This window comes from Diadema setosum, chromosome 16 (assembly GCF_964275005.1).
Source record: "Diadema setosum chromosome 16, eeDiaSeto1, whole genome shotgun sequence".
Classification (NCBI taxonomy): domain Eukaryota; kingdom Metazoa; phylum Echinodermata; class Echinoidea; order Diadematoida; family Diadematidae; genus Diadema; species Diadema setosum.
Window position 1 is genome coordinate 21,338,553 of NC_092700.1, and position 21,965 is coordinate 21,360,517.

Below are 21,965 nucleotides of genomic sequence, written 5' to 3' on the forward strand. Positions count from 1 at the left end.
CGTGCTCATCCTCCCCCCTCAAAAAAAAGCAAACAAACGAATACACAAGATCAGATCATTGCCCCATCTTCTCCAGAAAAAAAAAAGATCAAGACAAATGTTTTCACCTTTCTTTGAAATACATGAAGAAAAATTTGATGAAATTGAAGCTAAAAAAGGATGAGGTTTTTTTTTTTTTAATGCTAACATAATAAGTGTTATATAAGCTCAATATAAGAAAGTTGGTCGAACTAATAACATTGGTTGTGTGTTTGATTTCACATTCGCATAGTATGTATCATATGTATATTTATTTCAAAATGTCGCTATCTCATGGGGCATTGAAAGTTTGGTTAGTTTGGCTTGATTTATTGTTTTATTTAACAGTGTTTAACAAAACCGCCATACACACACAACAGAAAGGTAACTCCCTTAAAATGTCACTTTTTAACAAAAAGAAAGTCTTAAGCAAAATCATTTCGCAAGGGTATTGCTACACTAATTGACTAACTTCTGTGTGAAAAATAATGACAGTGATCTTTATAGTCATGAACGAGTGACCTTACATCCACGACAATGGTCACTTTTCAAAAGTCGCAAAAGATAATTTGTGGGGTATGTGGAACATTCTGCTTCTGGTGGATGTTTCTGTGGTGTTGTTATTTTATATTTCATTGTCCCAACCCTCCCTTATTCAACCTCGCAGAATACAAAATATATACCATTTGCGAGTGAAATAAGTGCAAATGTGCAGAATAAGCAGAAGAAAAGTGAAAAGTCGATCCCGATCAACACGATTAAGAAGCACGATTTGATAAGATTTGTTGCGTTTTGATACGATCCAAGACAATCTGATGCGAGATTAACGATCAAAAATTAATCGTGTTAATCGTATAAAATTTTTGAACCGTCCAAAAATTTTCTACGATTAACGCGATTGCCACGATTGACCTCAAGATCTGATACAATCTAACAGGATCTAATAAGATCACCACGATTACTTTACGATTAAGACCACGAATTCAATCGTGGCGCCAATCGTGATAATGGGAACCGGGTCTAGGGCAATTACCCCCTGGGCAATTACCCCACACCCTTCCCCTGGCCCTAATCCTAATCCTAATCCTGAACCTAACCCTAACGCTAAACTAAATCCCTAACCCTAAACCTAACCCTAACCCTAATCTTTACTCTAACCTTACCACCAACCAGAAATTGGCCGGGGGGTAATTGCCCTCTGGGGGTAATTGCCCGGATACGATGGGAACCCCACTTATACGAAGTTCACCTACACTACTCCAAGGACATTATCGAATCACGGACTCTTCCAAAAGGGGTGCGAACGACTCTCACAGACCTGCTTCGAGGTCGCCCTTACTGGCGTGGTTACGCAACAGGATTGGAATGCCGCATAGGGGCCATTCATGATGTTCCATCCTGACCAACGCCTTATATTCATTCCTTTACAATTGGATGAACGGTCTATGCACCCGTTTTCTTTCTTTTCTCTTTCCTTATGAAGCTTATGAAGCTTATGCTCGCTCTACCGTAATAACCCTTCCCTATCTCTGCGATGGTCTCAAAGAGATTCTATAAACCTCTTTTGATGGTCTTCACTCGCCCACTTTCAAAGACGTCCCGCGTTCACAGACATCCAACTTGTCTTAGAGAGCCTGCGTGAGGGTCATTGTGGATGCGTGTTCGCGGCATTTCCCGCTTCTCTTCCGCTGTCGAGGACTCGATTTTCGGCTCATTTCGAGAAGGAATAAACCTTATCGAGGTCATCTAGCTTGTCGCCCACCTAGTTTTCCCCCTGCCTATCCGCATCACTTGAAGAAGGTCCTTGGGATATGTATTGGAGATGACACATGGTCTTGGGATGGCTCTGCTGACCGCCGGAGCATCAGGCTTCAGGCGGCCTGATGTGTTTCGTCTGATTGCCACCACGTTCCTCATCGTCGCCGTCGGCAAATTCAGTGACGCAATTCCCAGCGTAGGTGAGTTGTTGACATCCGTCGTCTTTCCGTTGCCCTAAACTTCTTCATGTGAAACTTTATATCATGTAAGAAGAGGATGTATACATAAATAAGACGTTGCGAGATATGAAATTACAGGCACTGCGTGGCAAGAAAGCCATAGAAGCCAACGTAATAACCAATGGCAGAGACCCGTCCTTATAACTTGCACAACGAGCACCTGTAGCTGTCGAAACACACCAAAAGATGACAAAGCACAAATTTCATCAACTATAAGAAACACCGCACTACAAACCATCATCTCGTTGCTGAACATGGCTTTGATGAGAAGATGCCGTATAAGTATAGACGTATAGAGGAAGGCTTAGGTCATTATTATGTACTTATCCTTAAAAAGAAATGTCTTACTTCTAAAAGTTTTTTTTTTCTGTCAGCATTGCATCTGCATAATATTATATCATTTTGCCACTGGTGTGGGAGGAGGAGACTACTTTTTCCACGTATATTGTACATGGAAACCAAGGCACGATAGATCACCCCAGCTATAAAGCAATGTCAGAGCATTCTGAACTCTACGAATTCAAGATTTGCTTGACGCCAACAGTGTGATGTCACGTGTCACATACTATGACAATTCCCTATAGTTACTAGCCATCTAGGGATGGCTAGTAACTGATCAGTGGGAATAAGTGGGAATGCTGGGGGATGATTGTTCCAATTCTTGTGGGATTCATTTAAGAGTACATTATATATGTATTGTTGTGTGAAAATTATTTGCTTCAGAACGGTCTCATATTCAAGTAATGTGCAGTTTAATGTCCCGTCACTGTACAGGCATGCTAGCCTAGAACCATTAAACTGCACATTACTTGAATATGAGACCATTCTGAAGCAAATAATTTTTACACAACAATAGATATACATGTGTAGTGTACTCTTAAATGAATCCCACAAGAATTGGAACAATCATCCCCCAGCATTCCCACTGATCAGTTACTAGCCATCCCCGTTTCTGTATTGCATTTCTGTATTGTATTTAAAGACATTACTTTTCCCTCAGCCCGTTAAAGAACCGTAGTCACCTGTTCCTTCCAACTAAGTATAATGATCTTAGTCATTGAATTCTCTTTACTTTCATCTTCTTCTTCTTCTTTCCCTCCCTCCGTTTATTTCGGAGATTGACGAGCGTGGATCGCAGATAGGTGTTCAGGATTGCCGGGCACCTTCCTATTAGTTAGTTGATACATCAGGGGACAGAGTTGGATATATTGATGTTTAGTCGGTTAAACAATATGGAGTTTGAATATACAGTAGTGGGAACACACCGGGATATTGTTATTAACAGACTGAGTGAGGTTAGGGTAAAAGTGTGGCATACGTAAACTGAAATGCAGTCTGGGTGCAATAGTCGTTGGAAGGAGAGGGATGGTCAAGTAGGCACTTTCTGTTCTGTTTGATGAATTCTTGGCGGATTCCAGTGGTGTAACAACTACATCAGTTGTTGTTAGGTAGGTCAAGTCTCTGGTGACATAACATATATATATATATATATATATATATATATATATATATATATAGCGAAGAATCAAGAAATAAACTAGTAATGCATTATTTCGCCAATAAGAATGAGTTTATTGAACAACTCAAATTTTCGGTGGCCTCCACCTTCTTCAGGAGTCTCGACGCGGAATGTCAATACCAAAACATAAACATAACATAACTATTGCGTCGAGACTCCTGAAGAAGGTGGAGGCCACCGAAAATTTGAGTTGTTCAATAAACTCATTCTTATTAGCGAAATAATGCATTACTAGTTTATTTCTTGATTCTTCGCTATATTGGAGCCAATACGTGAATTCGCAACATGTTTATATATATATATATATATATATATATATATATATATATATATATATATATATATATATATATTGTGAACGAAGCACCCAAAGAATTTTAAACGGTCTAATGTCTGGTACTCCTTGTCAAATACTAGCATGAGGGACTATGAATTAAGCTCAACAACACAACAAAGCCAACGTGAATTTAAAAAAAAGAAAGACTGAAAGTTGCCCCTAACGCACTTTTAGGATGCCGACGTGTACTGACGTACATTACGTAATAGAGGACAAAATTGCCTTGGGCACTTTTAACACTGACGTGATATTCAGTTATTCATATTCATCATTGCATGAATTCAATAAAAAAATACTAATTTGTCTGATCAGGTACACACAGACATAAAAACACATGAAAACAACTTGTATATAATACCTATGAACACAAACCCTGTCAAAACGACTCCTTTAATCAAATCAATGAGGTGTGTTCTAAAATGACGTGTACGACATCTTACCAGCTCAATAAACTTTGTCGGATGATGATCTTAAAACAATCCATAAAAACACCATAGGTATATCGCCTTACATAACCTTAAAGGGTTTAATGTCTGGAAAAAATCGACATCGACTAGCCCTGAAGCTAAGTGGACTTAGTAATTACGTTTTTAATTTGTCCGCCCATTGTGTTTGCTTTCAAGTACGTTTTTTATGTGATACTTGATGACTCACAACGCAAAGCATATAGAGAAAGTCATTGATGATACATTGTATCACGAATAAAATAGACCCTAGCAAAATAAAAGTTTAGTGAGCCATGGATTTTATACTGGCAATGTTGGTTTGTTCTCTCTTCGTCAACCATTTCTAATCATAATTATCAATCATGATAAATGAGATCTAGAGCTAACTATTCCACTAGTTCATGACGGATGGATTTTTTTATTTTTTATAGCGCATATCATGACATGTACATCATTATCGGTTTTTCTTTCAACTGAAAGCCTTCAATGGAAGGCTGGGGATTAAAGATCGAAAAGCGATAATTTTATTTGCCTTTGATAAACATCAACTGTTTACAGGAGAAAGAGATTGAAAACACAAGACGTCGCACCTCGTTTCATGCTTATTGTCCCGGCTGCTCGAGTTTTGTAAGAACGGAATGTGAAGGATGTATGGTGCGTTTCGTCGCTGCGTCTGAAAATGATTATGGCCGCGCCCTCTACATAGTCGCTGGATCACGTGACCTGAAAGCTGAACTCCCTTATACACCATCTTCTTTTCTTGATTTCCTCTTTTCAGAAGAACTGTCAAAGTTGCAGGGTTGTCTGAAACATGAGGTTTATGAGTGAATAATAGCCAAGGTCACATATCAGGATTATACGTTTGGTATGTCTGTGAAGAAGAAAGCTCAGAGATATAGATTATGAAACAAAAAAGAGTGGGTTTCTCCAGTCTGCGAGAGAGAGAGATAGAGGAATTGCAGCAAGATCCAAGAAGAGTGAGTCTTGTAAAGCATTTGAGCGGTGTTACGGGACTATGCGTTTCCATCGCTTTGGCCACTTGGTGAGGAAGCTGTCTGCCGTGTCACACCTTTCCGGGCAAGCTACGCGCGCTTGTGGCAAGGAGGTAGTTTCCAGCACGTAGAAGATTTTCCGCGGGCGAACAAGAATGTTTGCAATTTTCGCATTTGTTTCTTACCTATTAGACGCGTGCTGCTTAGCTTCTGCTTGCGTGCATTCCGTGTGACCTGCGTGAGAGCCAACTCCTGCGAGGTGCTGCCGGTAAGGGTCTCCTACTGGTGTTCTGCGAGTACCTCTGCGAGCGAACCCCACGACTCACTCGGAACAAGTTTTGAGCATGCTCAAGGCCTTGTTATACTGTATCTGGGGGAAGTTTTGCGGCTTGACTTGAAGGGGAAACAAATTTGCTCCCTGGAGCTCTCCGCAGTTGGTCAGCACCTGAATGTACCTAGCGCGTATCTCGCCTGTACTTGCCCGGAGGTGCTCACACAAGTCCGATTTAACCGCAGCCAAGTTTTGAGCATGACCAAAACTTTTTTCCGGGTGAGTCACGGGGATGCCCGGAGAGGTCCACGCAGAACGCCAGTAGGAGGCCCTTAGCGGCAGCACTTCGCAGGCAACTCCCACGCAGGTACTTCGCAGTCCCCGTATGCAGCCAAGATAATGACATTCCGTGGGACTTCGGTCATTCCTTCAGAGGAATTCCTTCACTGAGTTGTCAGCCCCCACGCGACTGGTACAAAGGTCACACAGTATACCCGCAAGTAAAATTTAAGTAGAACGCGTCCAGCAAGTAAGACACATGCACTGACTCGCCCAAATCCTTGTTCGCCCTCAGAAATTCTCGGTATGCTGGAAAATCCCTACACGCAACAGAATGCATAGCTTGCCCGGAAAGGTGTGACAGGGCCTAAACATGGTTGCGGGTAAAAAGATTTGCGTGCACACCTCCGGGTGACTACGGGTGATATACGTGCTAGGTACTGTCATGTGCGGCTCATTCCGGGGACCTCCGGGTAGTAAAAATTCTTCTTTGCAAGTCGCACGCAAAGCTTGCCCGGAAAGGTGTGACACGGTCTTAAGGGTTATGTACCGTGAGCATTAACCCCCAGGTGCTATGGGTCACTGTCTCATCAGTATACAGCCAAAAAGGTACCCAGGGCACTGCTTCATAAAGCTGTTCGTAAAGTTACGAACAACTTACGAGCAACTGGTGATCAGTTCTGATGTGCTATACGTATCAGAATTTCCATAATTCAGCACAAGAACTGCTCACCAGTAGCTCGTAAGTCGTTCGTAACTTTACAAACAGCTTTATGAAACACCCCCTGGGCGTGTTTTGCATCTTATGGTATATCGTACGCCGGGTCCGTCTGTATACCGTGCCGAAAAAAATACGATTCACCCTATACCCAGCTTATATAATACACAGATAAGATGTCAGCCGAGAAATTCCTCTCTCACATGATTAATCCCGGGAAGAAATGACGTCTCTAGAAAAGATTATGCAAAGCATACTGTGTACTCCATTTTACCATTCATGCATATCTGTTTAACCAGGCCTCTGTAATACCTCCGCCATGCTTCAGTGGAGTCCTATCGGGTTGATCAAAATGTTTTTAACGCTCCACCCATTTCACTCACGCTCTTATGCACACACGAATGAATCTGATTGTGAATGTTTGGACATGTTTAGTTTGTCTGTGTGTGTGTGTGTGTGTGTGTGTGTGTGTGTGTGTGTGAATTTTAAACATGTTATACAGTAATAATACACTTTGAAATCTGAACTCTTTTCTGTTAGTTGAATGTTCGAGTTATGTAACATGTGAACGTTATATAGATACAGGCTATAAGCGGAGATTTACATAATCATACGTTTTAAATAGGTCGAAATCTCATTGAAAATATTATTTCTGGACAGGGTTCAAAACGTTGAAGTTTTTTTTTGCCTTCTATATAGTATTATTTATATAGTATAACCGAATGTGATACAATATCCCATCCATTTAATGTTGACAGATTTTTTTTTTCACACAAAATTCATAGATAAGAGGCCATTTTTAAGTATCTTTTTTTTTATATATAAAACAAACTTAAAACGTTTCTGTTTTTACTCCCTATGAATTTGAAAATTAAAGTTACTTCCAATTAATAATCCTTTAATAGTCGAGTTGTCTTTATCGCAACTGGCTAACAGATTGCCCTTCGAATAAAAATCCCCCTGATTGTGATGCATTAAGCCGTTGATTCGTATCACGGTCGTTACTCAAAAGAAAAAAAAAACCCAAACATCCGATTACAGGTAAACGTGTTTATGAAGGTCAAGTTGTACAAATCAGTTGCGCAATGTTTCTGGTCTGGTTTCTCATAAGGCCTATTCAAATGATCAAGTTATTTATCATAGTGTGAACGATTGACGCAAAATCAAAAAGACACAATTATCGATGTATAAGCCTATATACTTATATAAAATATACATCGAAATCACATTCACAAAAACTCTGAAAAGGAGACAACAAAAGTAACGATGAATCTTTTCCGGCTTCGGTAGAATTCTTTTATTGGGTTATGGTTAACAACATTTCACCTACTAAATGACGCACACGAATGAGTCACAAAGATCGGGGTATAGGTCATGATATCATAATACTGTTGAACATGTAGGCCTACATATTTGCTCCGTATAAAACATGAAAATAAATCTCTCGCTTCATCAAGTTTCATCAAAATGTGATATATATATATATATACACCATACAGTAAGATATTTGAATATAATTGTATGATAATAATAATAACAATGCTAATGCTAATAATGCTAATGCTAATGCTAATAATAATAATAATAATAGTAATAATAATAATGATAATAATAATAATAATAATGGTGTTTGGATGTAGGCCCTATTAATGTAAAGGCATGAAAGAATATAGGCCTATTTATAATGACTAAAATATATTTAGAGACATATCATTATTTTATGTGCAATTACAATGTAAATCATTAGATATGATTGCACACGTACTTTGTGTGTTTGAATTCTTCTTCGAGAAGTAGGCCGTACTTTCCTTTTTATATGTAAACACAATAAAACGTACATAGGTTTCACATCTAGCCTACACTCTAAGAAAATAAGCTTCAATTTTCCATTCTTACCAATACTGTTGCACCTGAGAAGGTGAAAAGCTCCCAGCTTGGCTTTATGCATTTTGATGCAAAGTTCAATCTTTGTTCTTCGAGTGTAAAATCTCCCTAAAATATTGAGAAGCATTGAGTGAGTACAACCTATAATCAGGCGTATTATTTTCGCACTTGGGTTTGGAACAGACAAAGCTTTCGGATACCTGCAAAATATTTAGCTCTCAAAATAATAATTACAATATTGTTAGTCAATGTCACCATTCTCCCAATGTGTACATGCACGTATCCCTGGATACTGCGTTCTTTTTGTTTGTTTCACGTGATATTTTTAGACATGGCAAGGGAAAACACATAATGGCAGCTTCAACATACGATATGCGTACACAAACTATATCTCGCTGCATGGCGGTATTTTTGTAGCTTCTAATTGCCCCGAAATGGAAACAGAAATTGAACTGGCAAAAATGAGAAACGAAGAAGGAGGAGAGAGAAGAAGAAGAAGAAGAAGAAGAAGAAGAAGAAGAAGAAGAAGATGATGATCATGATCATGATCATAAAAGGCGAATTTAAGAAGAAGAACAAAATCAAGAAGAATAAAATAAGAATAAGGACAAGGATGAGGAGAAGAAGGAAAGCGACAAATCACAGTGTGACAGTGCAGAAAAAAAGGACTGGGTCCCTACATGGAAATGGGAGAAGAATGGGTTCTCTTTTTGAGATCATCTCCTATAATTCTCCTTTATAATTCACAAAGTCGAATCTATCGAAGAAAGCCAGGAGAGGCTTGGTTCAAGCGTGTTTCTGCTTGAATAGCCTCAGCAACAACGCCTAATAGCTCGGTTATAAATACTTCTTCAATAAGACCTTAGGGCGTCATGTAATACAAAAGCATTGCAAACTCTCCAACCACAAGCAGACCACTCCCATTGAGTAGCCGCAGGGGAGGACACAATAGAATACCAGGTGATCCGAGAAATACAAAATAATGATCGATACTCCGTTGAGTTGATTGGAGCTCCTGTACGACGTCCTGTGTGCATAGACCAATACGCTCTGGTATGGCAGGAGATTATCGCCAACATTTTCAAGTGTGCGTGGTATTGTAGCATCGGTATAAGCAGATTCGTGACTAGCCACAAGTATCATGTGCAGTCACTCCCAAGTCGAATTCAGCCGCGCAATGAGCAAATCGCAGGCATGGTGAAAATAGACAAATTTCACTAAATTACACCCCCGAGAAAATATCATTCCCATGCAGAAACAAAAAGTATCATATAAAGTAATTGCCTGCGTGGCACGTCAATATCTTTATTATAGGCCGAACATGTTGCTATCTGTTTAAGATGACGAACTACTGGTACGAAGACGGTGTATACTCTTGCCTTTATTCCGCAAATGCAGGAAAATTATACAACCGCATCAAATAATTTGTTTAATTCTTCTTGACCTAACCCTTAAAAGAGAGAGATAATTGCGGGGGGGGGGGGGGGGGGGCAGACATATTATGTGCTACCCATCTGCGTCAAAACGCCACGATAAATATTGAACAATGGCGAATAGAGCCTATATACCAAAGGAAGTAGGTGTTATAGACGAGCACCTCCTGATATATACGGCATTTCAATATTTGCTCCCCTTTATGATATGGCGTCACGCCTGTAAAATAATGTATCCTGTTCATATAGAACTGCGGATGGGGCAACTGCGTCAAACCCATGGGCGTCACATTGAAATACTTGTATACTCCCCATGACGCTTTTCGCTATACGAAGAATTGGATTTATAATGTTTTGAATATGTATTAGCTTCTTTCTTTTTGGACAAATAACAGAATGACAGGTCGTATTATACTTTCCTGAAAATAGCAAAACGGAATTTAATATATATTTAATATATATATTTAATTTTAATAAAATGATAGAAGTTGTCTTTTTTATACAGGAATGCTTGACAGAAGCTACTGCAACCATTCCAAAATTAAGGATCTTCAACGTAATCCTTTTGAGCATGGTGATACAAACAGCCGATATCACCGAAGGGGGGGGGGGGGCAGACCTATGCTATCAACATTACAAGCGTTTTCCCATTTTTGTTTTTACAATTCAGAGTTCTAAGGTCCTGTACGACGTCCTGTGTGCATAGACCAATACGCTCTGGTATGGCAGGAGATTATCGCCAACATTTTCAAGTGTGCGTGGTATTGTAGCATCGGTATAAGCAGATTCGTGACTAGCCACAAACTGTATCATGTGCAGTCACTCCCAAGTCGAATTCAGCCGCGCAATGAGCAAATCGCAGGCATGGTGAAAATAGACAAATTTCACTAAATTACACCCCCGAGAAAGTATCATTCCCATGCAGAAACAAAAAGTATCATATAAAGTAATTGCCTGCGTGGCACGTCAATATCTTTATTATAGGCCGAACATGTTTCTATCTGTTTAAGATGACGAACTACTGGTACGAAGACGGTGTATACTCTTGCCTTTATTCCGCAAATGCAGGAAAATTATACAACCGCATCAAATAATTTGTTTAATTCTTCTTGACCTAACCCTTAAAAGAGAGAGATAATTGCGGGGGGGGGGGGGGCAGACATATTATGTGCTACCCATCTGCGTCAAAACGCCACGATAAATATTGAACAATGGCGAATAGAGCCTATATACCAAAGGAAGTAGGTGTTATAGACGAGCACCTCCTGATATATACGGCATTTCAAATTTGCTCCCCTTTATGATATGGCGTCACGCCTGTAAAATAATGTATCCTGTTCATATAGAACTGCGGATGGGGCAACTGCGTCAAACCCATGGGCGTCACATTGAAATACTTGTATACTCCCCATGACGCTTTTCGCTATACGAAGAATTGGATTTATAATGTTTTGAATATGTATTAGCTTCTTTCTTTTTGGACAAATAACAGAATGACAGGTCGTATTATACTTTCCTGAAAATAGCAAAACGGAATTTAATATATATTTAATATATATATTTAATTTTAATAAAATGATAGAAGTTGTCTTTTTTATACAGGAATGCTTGACAGAAGCTACTGCAACCATTCCAAAATTAAGGATCTTCAACGTAATCCTTTTGAGCATGGTGATACAAACAGCCGATATCACCGAAGGGGGGGGGGGGCAGACCTATGCTATCAACATTACAAGCGTTTTCCCATTTTTGTTTTTACAATTCAGAGTTCTAAGGTCCTGTACGACGTCCTGTGTGCATAGACCAATACGCTCTGGTATGGCAGGAGATTATCGCCAACATTTTCAAGTGTGCGTGGTATTGTAGCATCGGTATAAGCAGATTCGTGACTAGCCACAAGTATCATGTGCAGTCACTCCCAAGTCGAATTCAGCCGCGCAATGAGCAAATCGCAGGCATGGTGAAAATAGACAAATTTCACTAAATTACACCCCCGAGAAAGTATCATTCCCATGCAGAAACAAAAAGTATCATATAAAGTAATTGCCTGCGTGGCACGTCAATATCTTTATTATAGGCCGAACATGTTTCTATCTGTTTAAGATGACGAACTACTGGTACGAAGACGGTGTATACTCTTGCCTTTATTCCGCAAATGCAGGAAAATTATACAACCGCATCAAATAATTTGTTTAATTCTTCTTGACCTAACCCTTAAAAGAGAGAGATAATTGCGGGGGGGGGGGGGGCAGACATATTATGTGCTACCCATCTGCGTCAAAACGCCACGATAAATATTGAACAATGGCGAATAGAGCCTATATACCAAAGGAAGTAGGTGTTATAGACGAGCACCTCCTGATATATACGGCATTTCAAATTTGCTCCCCTTTATGATATGGCGTCACGCCTGTAAAATAATGTATCCTGTTCATATAGAACTGCGGATGGGGCAACTGCGTCAAACCCATGGGCGTCACATTGAAATACTTGTATACTCCCCATGACGCTTTTCGCTATACGAAGAATTGGATTTATAATGTTTTGAATATGTATTAGCTTCTTTCTTTTTGGACAAATAACAGAATGACAGGTCGTATTATACTTTCCTGAAAATAGCAAAACGGAATTTAATTCAACAGATATTATTTACCATACCAGGTTTATTGAATTCATAACAACATTTACCAAAGTATAACTATCTCTATCTCCCTGAATATTGGAAACGGGGAAATACGAGGACCCCTTTAGGTGATGATATTAGGAGAGAAGAATAAGGACTAAGGGAGAGAGACTAACAAAAGTCCCCAAACGAATCACAACCCCCTCTTTGGAATTAAAATCCGACAACGTCGAATGTCTAGTATAACAGCTTTCCGCTCTTTTTTTTTGTTTTTTTTTTATAATGCGGATGCTTAGTCGATTGAGGGCGACTCGTATCTCGATCTTCCCACCCCTCCTCCGTGATGGACGCTGCATCCTGGTTGTAATAAACCGAGTCATTTGGTGGTTATGTATTAAACGGTGATATTCATTGGCAGACCTATAATAATTTCATCCTATGATACGAGGTGTGGTAATTTTGCTGCACTTAAACATTTGAATAGAAAATTAAATGCTGCATCTATAGTTTTACATTTTTAGTGTATGTATAGGATATGTGTATAGGATAATCATTGCGCTTTGGAATTAAGGTAAAATGAAAAATATAAAATATATCTCCATCACTGGGTCAATGTTTTTTTTTAATTGATATTTGAACCAGAATACAATTAAATGAAGATTTGATTGTCATTTTCAAGTATATCAAGTAGGATAAGTCTACGGTCAGAATGAAAGTATTGAAACCTTTCCAGATAGGCCTACCTCTTTTCCTGCATAAAAAAAAAAAAAGATCATATAATTTCTTCTTCTCACTTTTAGATTAGCGGGTTTAATTGCATATAATGTCCCAAATTGACAAGAAAGGAGTTAATTCGTTTTGGATGAATTTCTTAAATTCATAACACTTGTAGGCCTATACACTTTTGAGCAAAAATGACATAATTGATGAATTATTATGTACTTTCAAAACTTGCAAATGAATTGCATTTTATCACTCAAAAAGTCTGATCTCCATTTAATTCTATATTTTCAATAGGCTCAAGGAATAAAGGCAAACAGCAACAAGTTAATTAATCCTCCATTTCTGGTTAGGAAGAAGAAGAAAGTGCACAGACTATAAAAGTGACCATCTTGTGAATGACCATCTAAATTCATTCAAATGAGTCCCCCCCCCCCCCCCCCCCCCCCCCCCACCCACCCACCACCACCACAAGCGTCCTGTTGACATTACTGCTGTGATCGATCCCCTGCGATTTCGTAGACTACGTACAACAATAGTAGGCCTACAAGAATGATGATCGATACAATCGAATGGTTGATTATGATAAATCGTCTGCTATGTTCGTGCATGCAGCAAACCACAGCTGCAGCATGCATTGCACCAAAGAGTGTAGAAGCTACCGTACTCTGCATAAATGCACTGCATGCATATCCATGCATGCTGCACGTTGGTGGATGCAGTGCGACAAGTCAAGTAGGAACAAGCTGGCATGGGCGTCCTCGCGAGACCTCGGGACCCTCGATCTGCAATGTCTGCATGCTGTGCTGTAACAGCGTCCGAAATTCTTGAAAACACCAGAATTTACTGCCCAGTTGGCAAAACATCGATGTCAAGAGGAAGCAAGTTGCAAGATGAGGTCGTGTTGCATGCCGTTCCCTCTCCACTCCCCCCTCGTACACAGTGCTGGAGCTGACCCCATCGCTCACAACCGGCAAGGCGAAAGGCTCCCCGGGGCAGTAGGCTAGTTGCATTGCATTGGCTTTCGACGCCGTTTCCATTTCATGACGGGGCACCGGGCCACCCTGGCCCTGCTAGGGTTGAACTAAGTTGTCCTGTAAGGGTGCAACAAGTCACGACGATTATATTCTACTCTGAAATAACAAACAGGGGGTGTTTCACGAAGTCGAGCTTAATTCTCAATTAATATAGATCTACAATACTATAGTCAGATTCCAATCTAAGATTGACCATTAAAAAGTTATGGCATTGGTAGATGCCCATCTATGTCACCTTCTTCCCTGTTCAATTTCAGTAGCTAAATCGCCACTCACTACTAGTATGTTAACAAAATAAATCCATTGTCAATTATGTTGTCTTGTATTATCAGTGACTATCTAGTCTAACCGTTACATGATGAAAGTCTCCAAAATCTTCATTTTCATTAGAAAGTTGAGCAACATTGAAGACACACACAGCATACCATAATATTTAGTAAAATCTGTAAAATTTTAAATTTAAGTTGACTTAAAATTCTTCTTGAAACACCCCCCCCCCCCCCCAGATAATTATGGTCTATTAACAGATTAGGGGAGTAACAGAATCTAACTGCAACTTGTTTCAAGAAAGAAGACCCTAGGGTAGACAGAGAGTCTATTAAAAATGAAATGTCAAAATTATTATTTTTTTTTTTCTGATCTGCTAGCTAGCTGTAGGCCTATGTCTGATTGAATCTAAATGCAATTAACATACATTGTCATGGAGAGCTGAAATTATTGACTATTAAAATTAATACATTTAAGTGTTACAAGACCCATGACCTAGATCAATCCAGTGCTTATAATAAACTAGACTAGACTGTTTACATTACCATCCACGGATCAATTTTGATTGAGGCGTTTTCCATTTATAAGTTACGTTTCTACAGTTTAAACCTATACTACTTTGTGGTTTGTTAGACTCTATAATATGCTAGGTTTGCGAGAGCCAGAGGTACATTGTATAAGGGAGTTTGTGCAGTTGTAGCTTCTATTTTTATTTTTTCCCCAGTCAAATTCAAAATCTAAAGAAAAATCCCACCATTGGGATTTTGCAGCTCATAAAGTTGATGCTCATCTGTGCTGTATGTGTTACGTTGGCTTTGCACTGATATTTTAATTGAAATAATGACATTACAATGTAATACTGATTAACAGTACATTGTCTTCATTGTTCTCTTTCATACTTCAAGATACCGAGCCTCCGGTTGTATCATGTCCAGCAGACATTGTGCAAGGGACGGACCCAGGCTTACCTACAGCGGTGGTCTACTGGACAGCGAACGCAACAGACAATGTGGCTGTCACCTCGACAACCACAAGCCTGATGTCGGGCCAAATCAACTACATTGGATCGAGAACCATCGTTTTTACAGCATACGATGCCGAAGGAAACTTTGCCAACTGTACCTTTAATGTCACAGTTGTTGGTAAGTGGTTTCCTGATGGGTATTACTTCATGATTGCCAGCATCATCATCCTACAAAATAAAAAAAAAAAATAAAAAAAGGAAAGGAGGGATACATGCTAGATTGCAGCTAGAACATTGTATTAACTACTAATTTTCTGAATCCCTGGTCCTGGTAGATGCCTGTTTGTAAAAGAGTTTATCGGTATCACTTGAGGTACAATGTATTTTTTACTTTACTTTACTTTACTTTTCCGGAACGATGGTGTAGGACAGAGCCTGTTCATCGATCAGGTAGAGTTATCTCTTGATGCTCTCTTTCCAATCAAGCAATTGTCCAGCGCTGTTACCCTTCTGATACAATTAACAGCTCAACTTCTATTGCGTATTTGTGTTATTACCAAAAATGGCCTATGGCAGGAGTTGACAGCTACTGGAGACCAAGAGCATGTATTATGTACCAATACACACATGTAATGACTATAATCAGTCATAATCAAACACAACACCTTTCCAGTGCAGTATTTAAAAGGCACAAGTGAAATGCCATACAATTGATATTATAGTGGCACTTTTTCTTTTTTTTTTTTTTGGACCTAGTGTTGCACAGTTTAGAATAATATACATTGTACAAGTACTTTATATGTCACAAAAATCAAATTGAAAATCAGAACAATGGTAATTGATGCCATAGAATATCAGTGTATATAGTTGTACTGGTATAAACTCTACTGAATAGAAATTATTAAATTTCATGTAATTCCTCTGCGATGAGAATTATCTAAAAGAATCTATCACATCTACACTGTATAGGTGAATAATGACTTCAGTGCAGAATCTCTATAATTTTTTACTTTCTTGTTACATAGATGGCTTTCGCTAGGTGTGATTTCATTTATTAGCAAGTTCTCAGTGATGCATTATCATCTGATTCCATAATCTAGATCTGGAGACGCCAACCTTCACGGGCTGCCCTAGCAACATTACAGTGAACACCACCGCTGGGTCCAGCACAGGAGTGGCAACCTGGACACCGCCGATGGCAAACGACAATGCAGGGGCTGTGGACAGCCTGGTCAGCTCCAATAACCCTGGGGACTCATTTTCCATTGGCACCACAGTTGTGACATACACTGCTTCTGATATCTATGGAAATCAGAACAATTGCACCTTTAATGTTGTAGTGGAAGGTAGGTACATGTACAATGTAATTTCATATTTTGTTTGTTTTATTTTACTTGTTAACTTTGGCATGTGTCTGTTTTAGTGCCGCCTGTATTACCCAGGGAAGATTTTTTTTTTTTCTTTGGTAAGTTTTGTGAAGAATTTGATTTTAATGAAAGCCCTGGAATAGGGGGAGGAAGGACTTCATGAAATCTTGGCACACTTAGAGATGTGATAACACCAAAGATTGCTGTTTTTATGCCTCCGCCAACGAAGTGGCCGGAGGCATTATGTTTTCGGGTCGTCCGTCCGTCCGTACGTCCGTACTTCCGTACGTCCGTACTTCCGTACGTCCGTACTTCTGTACGTCCGTACGTCCGTCCGTCCCGTTTTGTTTTTGTCGATATCTCAAGAACCGTGTGGTGGTTTTGCATCAAACTTGGTATGAGGGTATATCCTTGGGGGATGATACTTTGTGTGGATTTTAGGGTCACAGGGTCAAAGGTCAAAGGTCACAGGTTATTTTGTGAAAAAAAAAATTGAAATTTCATGTTTTTCTCCATATCTCGCAAATGGTTCAAGGTATCTTCATGGAACTTAGTATATATGCTTGTACCGATGGGCAGTGATTATCTAGGGAAGTTGGGGGTCATGGGTCAAAGGTCAGGGGTCAAAGGTCAAGGTCAACTCCTCAAAATATAACTACTTTCCTTATATTTATGCAGTGCCTGAAGGATTTTTTTAAAACTTGATGTATGCATGTATAACCCAATATATATTCTGTGGGAAGTTTCTTGCCAAAAGGTCAAAGGTCAAAAGGTCAAAGGTCAAGTGAAAGTGCTAAATTGCACTTTTTCCTCCATATCTCAAAAATAACTCAAGGTATTGTCATGAAACTTACATATTTATGCATGTTCTACCTAACAGTGATTCTCTTTGGAACTGTGGGGTCAAAGGTCAAAGGCCAGGTTTCGATAATACTATTTTACCATTTGATACTGAAATTATACTTTTTCTCAATACCTTGAAAATTACTCAATGCATAAACTTGTAAAAGGGTCAAAAGTCAAGTGAAAATCATCAGTTCCCCCAAATACCTGCACTCTTGATGTTTTAATCATTCATCCAATTGAACCTAGTTCTAGGAAAGTGAACATTCAGCACATTTGTGGCAAACCTGTCATTTTAATATTTTGCCAATTGTGTGAAACTGTCATCACACATTGTCAAGACATTGTACTATAGACCTATTAGGAGAACCATGTATTATGGCGGAGGCATACACCAGTCGCCGTAGCGACATTTCTAGTTTTTTTTTGAGACATCATGCAGGTTAGATCTTATTTTATTCTATTTTTCTGGTAAGAGGAAAGCATAGCCCAAACATAAATCTGGATCAAGTGAAAGCAGCAATATCTGTAGAACACAGCAGAGAAAATTGGGAGAAAATTAGACGGTGCATTCCAAAGTTATGAATTTTCAAAGTTTTGGTGCCGTCATTGCTGGATATTTAAGAAGAATACAAGGGACTACACTTTATGATGTCATTATGGACAAAAATAACGATAACAGTAGAAAGACAGTTCATTATATTTTCACCTTTCTATCATAATGAAAGAGCACTTGGCACACTAACTTTTTCAGAAAGCGTGCGGAATAATATTAACCTGAAGATGTGTCAGTAATAAGTCCATGGAATAATTTTTCATGTACTTTTCATGAAAAATTGTCATGAAGTCTACTTCAGTCTTCATATCTGGCAATGACACTGAAAGTATAACTTCTGAATGGATTGTCCAATTTTCCTCAAACTTTCAGTGATATGTTAGACTAATGTTGCTGCTTTCACTTCCCCCACATTTTTGTTTAGGCTTTCGTTTCCTTAAAAGTGGCATTTCAATCAGTATATATCATTTTAAACAATTTGTACAAGTATAAGATTTTGCACAGTTTTGGCATTCGGCACGTCTGTGCTAGAAAAGTCTCTGATTTTCTTTGTCATTGCTCTGTAAATTCTTCATTCATATGCTTATCTTCAAAATGCGCTGAACCATGTACAGTATGTTACGAAGAATAAAATTAAAATGCAATTCTCTCCTATTGTAATTTTCATCTTTCCCTGATAGATAATGAGAACCCTGTGCTTGCAAGCTGTCCTTCCGACATCCTTACAAACACCACCACTGGATTGCTTGTAGCAGATGTGACATGGACTGTCCCCAATGCCACAGACAACTCAGGACCAGTAGCAGTGAATCAGACTGCCGGACTTTCTCCTGGAAGTAACTTCACACTTGGTTCTACACTGGTGACTTACACTGTCACTGATCCTTCAGGGAACAGTGCCTCCTGTTCTTTCTATGTCAATGTTACAGGTGAGTTGTTCCTGTGAGAGATTATTAACGATTGCTCAGTTTGTATGAAGGAATTCTTACTTTGAAATATTACATTTTTAATGTGACAGTTTTCTTTTTGTAATGAATACATTCTCTTTTTTTCCAATTCAATTTTCATGTGGAAAAATGAGGTACAAGGTAGAGGCCAATGTAATCTACAAGACTGTATAGCTAGATTTTTCTAATTTTGATTTATATTTATATTAATTTATGCTAATTTTTGCAAAACTATTTCTTTGCCTATAAATAAAAAAAAAAAAATAAAGCTCCAAGACTTCTAAGTTTTGGTGAACAGTAGTCTGGGAGCGACAAATTTGGTCTCAAAAAATGCGCGATACTTGGAAAAAAAAAAGTCATAGAATGTCGCAGCGAAAGCATCACGTGTTGCGGAAAAATCACGCGAAACATTGGGGGGGGGGGCCAAAATGCCCCCCCCCCCACTATGGAAATAGGGTTAACTCTGTGCAAGTAAATTGAGACAGCGCATAATGTTATACTTCTTTTGATACTTTTTATAATACTTGTTATCAAATGTGCTCACGGATATTTGACTGTATTGATGTCAGTTTGCAGTTTGTGCAAATAACATACTTGTACACAACACCAGCATACAGTGTTTACTTGTCACGGCATACTGTAGTCGCTTGTGATTCTACCAATTAGACAAAAAGTTGCATGAATGTCCGAACGACTACAGGTATGTGTTTTGTAACTGCAAGAACCTGCTTTTGTATCCACAGAAGGAATGTTGTCAATACCTTGTCATACTGGTTTATATCCATGTATTTGTCTGTTCTTTTTTTTTTTTGTGGGGGGGGGGGGGGGGCAGTGGGGGTATGGATGGTTACATGACTCTCAGAAACCCCATCATACAAAGGTTAGGCATATATTTATTGCCCACCAAAAAAAAGAAAAAAAAAAAGAAAGAAAAAAAAAAGATGTACATTCTATAGTTGGGTGCTTTAACTTGTGTCTCCAAATGAATACCAAGTTGGTTTGAGTGTGTGTGCGTGTGTGTGTGCGTGTGTGTGTGAAGAAGGCCTGGGCTACGTTCAGATGAAAGCTTGTGTGTACAGTAAATGTTACTTCGAGCAATTAACCACTGCATTCTCGTGTCCACTTTTCAATGTAGACGGTGAGAAACCCATGTTCACATCTTGTCCAAGTGACCAGACAGTTGGGACTGACTTCAGGTTGAACTCAACCACAGTCAACTGGACGGAGCCAGTGGTCAGTGACAATGATGTGTACACTGTCACTTCCGACTACTCATCTGGTTCAGTGTTCTATGTTGGATCCACGCTGGTGACCTACATGGCTGTTGACTCTTCTGGAAACACTGAAACATGCACCTTCACAATCACTGTAGAGGGTAAGTTGAAAACAATACAGGTTACGAGAAATGACAAATTTGAAGTTATTGTATCAAGAGGGGACATTTTGTATTGTGCCCTATTGTGATTTTGATATTCCTTAACTTGTGCTTGTTTCTTCACAGACCAAGAGGCCCCATACTTTAATGGCACCTGCCCATCTTCCAGATCTGCCCAGACAGCAGCAATACAAAATTACCGAACTCGTACATGGCCAGCGCCTACAGTATTAGACAATGTGGATGAGTCTGAAGACATCAATGTCACTTCGTCTCATTCTTCCGGTGACCAGTTCTACGTGGGAACGACAACTGTTTTTATCAATGCCACTGACCAGGCAGGCAATGTGGCTGTGTGTAGCTTCACTATAACAATTAAAGGTAAGATATGCCTTGTTTTCTTTTTTTTTCTCTTTTTTTGGGGGGGGAGGGGGGGTATAACTTCTTTTGAAAAATGAATGTCCTTGAAGGTTGTATTTACTGCTCAAGAAGAAAATGCTCTTGCTCTGATTTGTATGATGATTGTTAAATTCTCCTCTTTCATGATATATTTGACATTGCTTGTCTGAAGAATATGGTAACATTTTGAAGTGAATTACTTTGAGGTAGAAGATCATGAATATTGTGATGTTGTTGGCAGATAAAACTGAACCAGTTGTGAGTGGTTGTCCATCCAATATCACCGTCATGACTGATGCTGGTCAGTCGTATGCCACAGTCAACTGGACTGAGCCTGTCTTCAGTGATGCTGTTGATGGTGTGGTCAACTCTACATCAACACACTCACCCCTTGACCAGTTCAACATTGGGTCTACAAATGTCACCTATTCAGCTAGTGATGATGCTGGAAACACAGCTACATGTGTCTTCACAGTGATCGTTTCTGGTAAGACTAAAGTTTGTTACACTTCTTCTGCAGCCACATAGATTTTGTGCCTAAATCCTTTGTGTTACATCTCAGCGAAAGTGCATCTCTGGTTGTTGTAAGTGCTGGGGGAATTCCCAATTCTAGATACACTATATATCAGCATGACTTTAAGGGTTGTGCATATTGTCATAGTTTTCATGTCTTGAGGCAAGAGACCAAAATGAACTGAAGTATTCAGATATCATCTGTTAGAAGTTAATAGCCATAAACAGTGAATGCTATGCTTGAGGCTCCATTTCTTTGTGCCCCAATAACTCTATGGCAGTTGAAGAGGCAAGCTTTGCAAGGTACTTTATTCATTAGCATCTTTCTCATTCCCAGATTCTGAGGATCCAGTTATCAGTGGCTGCCCCAGCGACCAGTCCGTAGCTGTTGGTGCTGGTAACTCTACAGCAGTGGTGACATGGACGCCTCCTACCGCCTCTGATAATGCGGGATCAGTCA

The 21,965-nt window shown here is 39.3% G+C and overlaps 1 protein-coding gene across 1 annotated transcript; it reads left to right on the forward strand.

Moving 5' to 3' along the window:
- The first annotated feature begins 1,840 nt into the window (after positions 1-1,840).
- On the forward strand, positions 1,841-21,890 carry LOC140239695 (hyalin-like). Its single transcript, XM_072319519.1, has 7 exons — positions 1,841-1,976; positions 15,447-15,683; positions 16,606-16,851; positions 18,952-19,200; positions 20,354-20,593; positions 21,234-21,466; positions 21,843-21,890. The coding sequence occupies exons 1-7, from the start codon at positions 1,841-1,843 to the stop codon at positions 21,888-21,890; spliced, it is 1,389 nt and encodes a 462-aa protein (XP_072175620.1).
- The last annotated feature ends 75 nt before the right edge of the window (positions 21,891-21,965 follow it).

What these genes read in the sequence shown, in the direction of transcription:
- LOC140239695 (XM_072319519.1), top strand. Translation starts at nt 1,841, where the DNA reads ATGACACATGGTCTTGGGATGGCTCTGCTGACCGCCGGAGCATCAGGC. An exon ending in CTTTAATGTCACAGTTGTTG is followed by an intron (nt 15,684 to 16,605) that starts GTAAGTGGTTTC and finishes TCCATAATCTAG; the next exon opens with ATCTGGAGACGCCAACCTTC. An exon ending in CTTCACAATCACTGTAGAGG is followed by an intron (nt 20,594 to 21,233) that starts GTAAGTTGAAAA and finishes TGTTGTTGGCAG; the next exon opens with ATAAAACTGAACCAGTTGTG.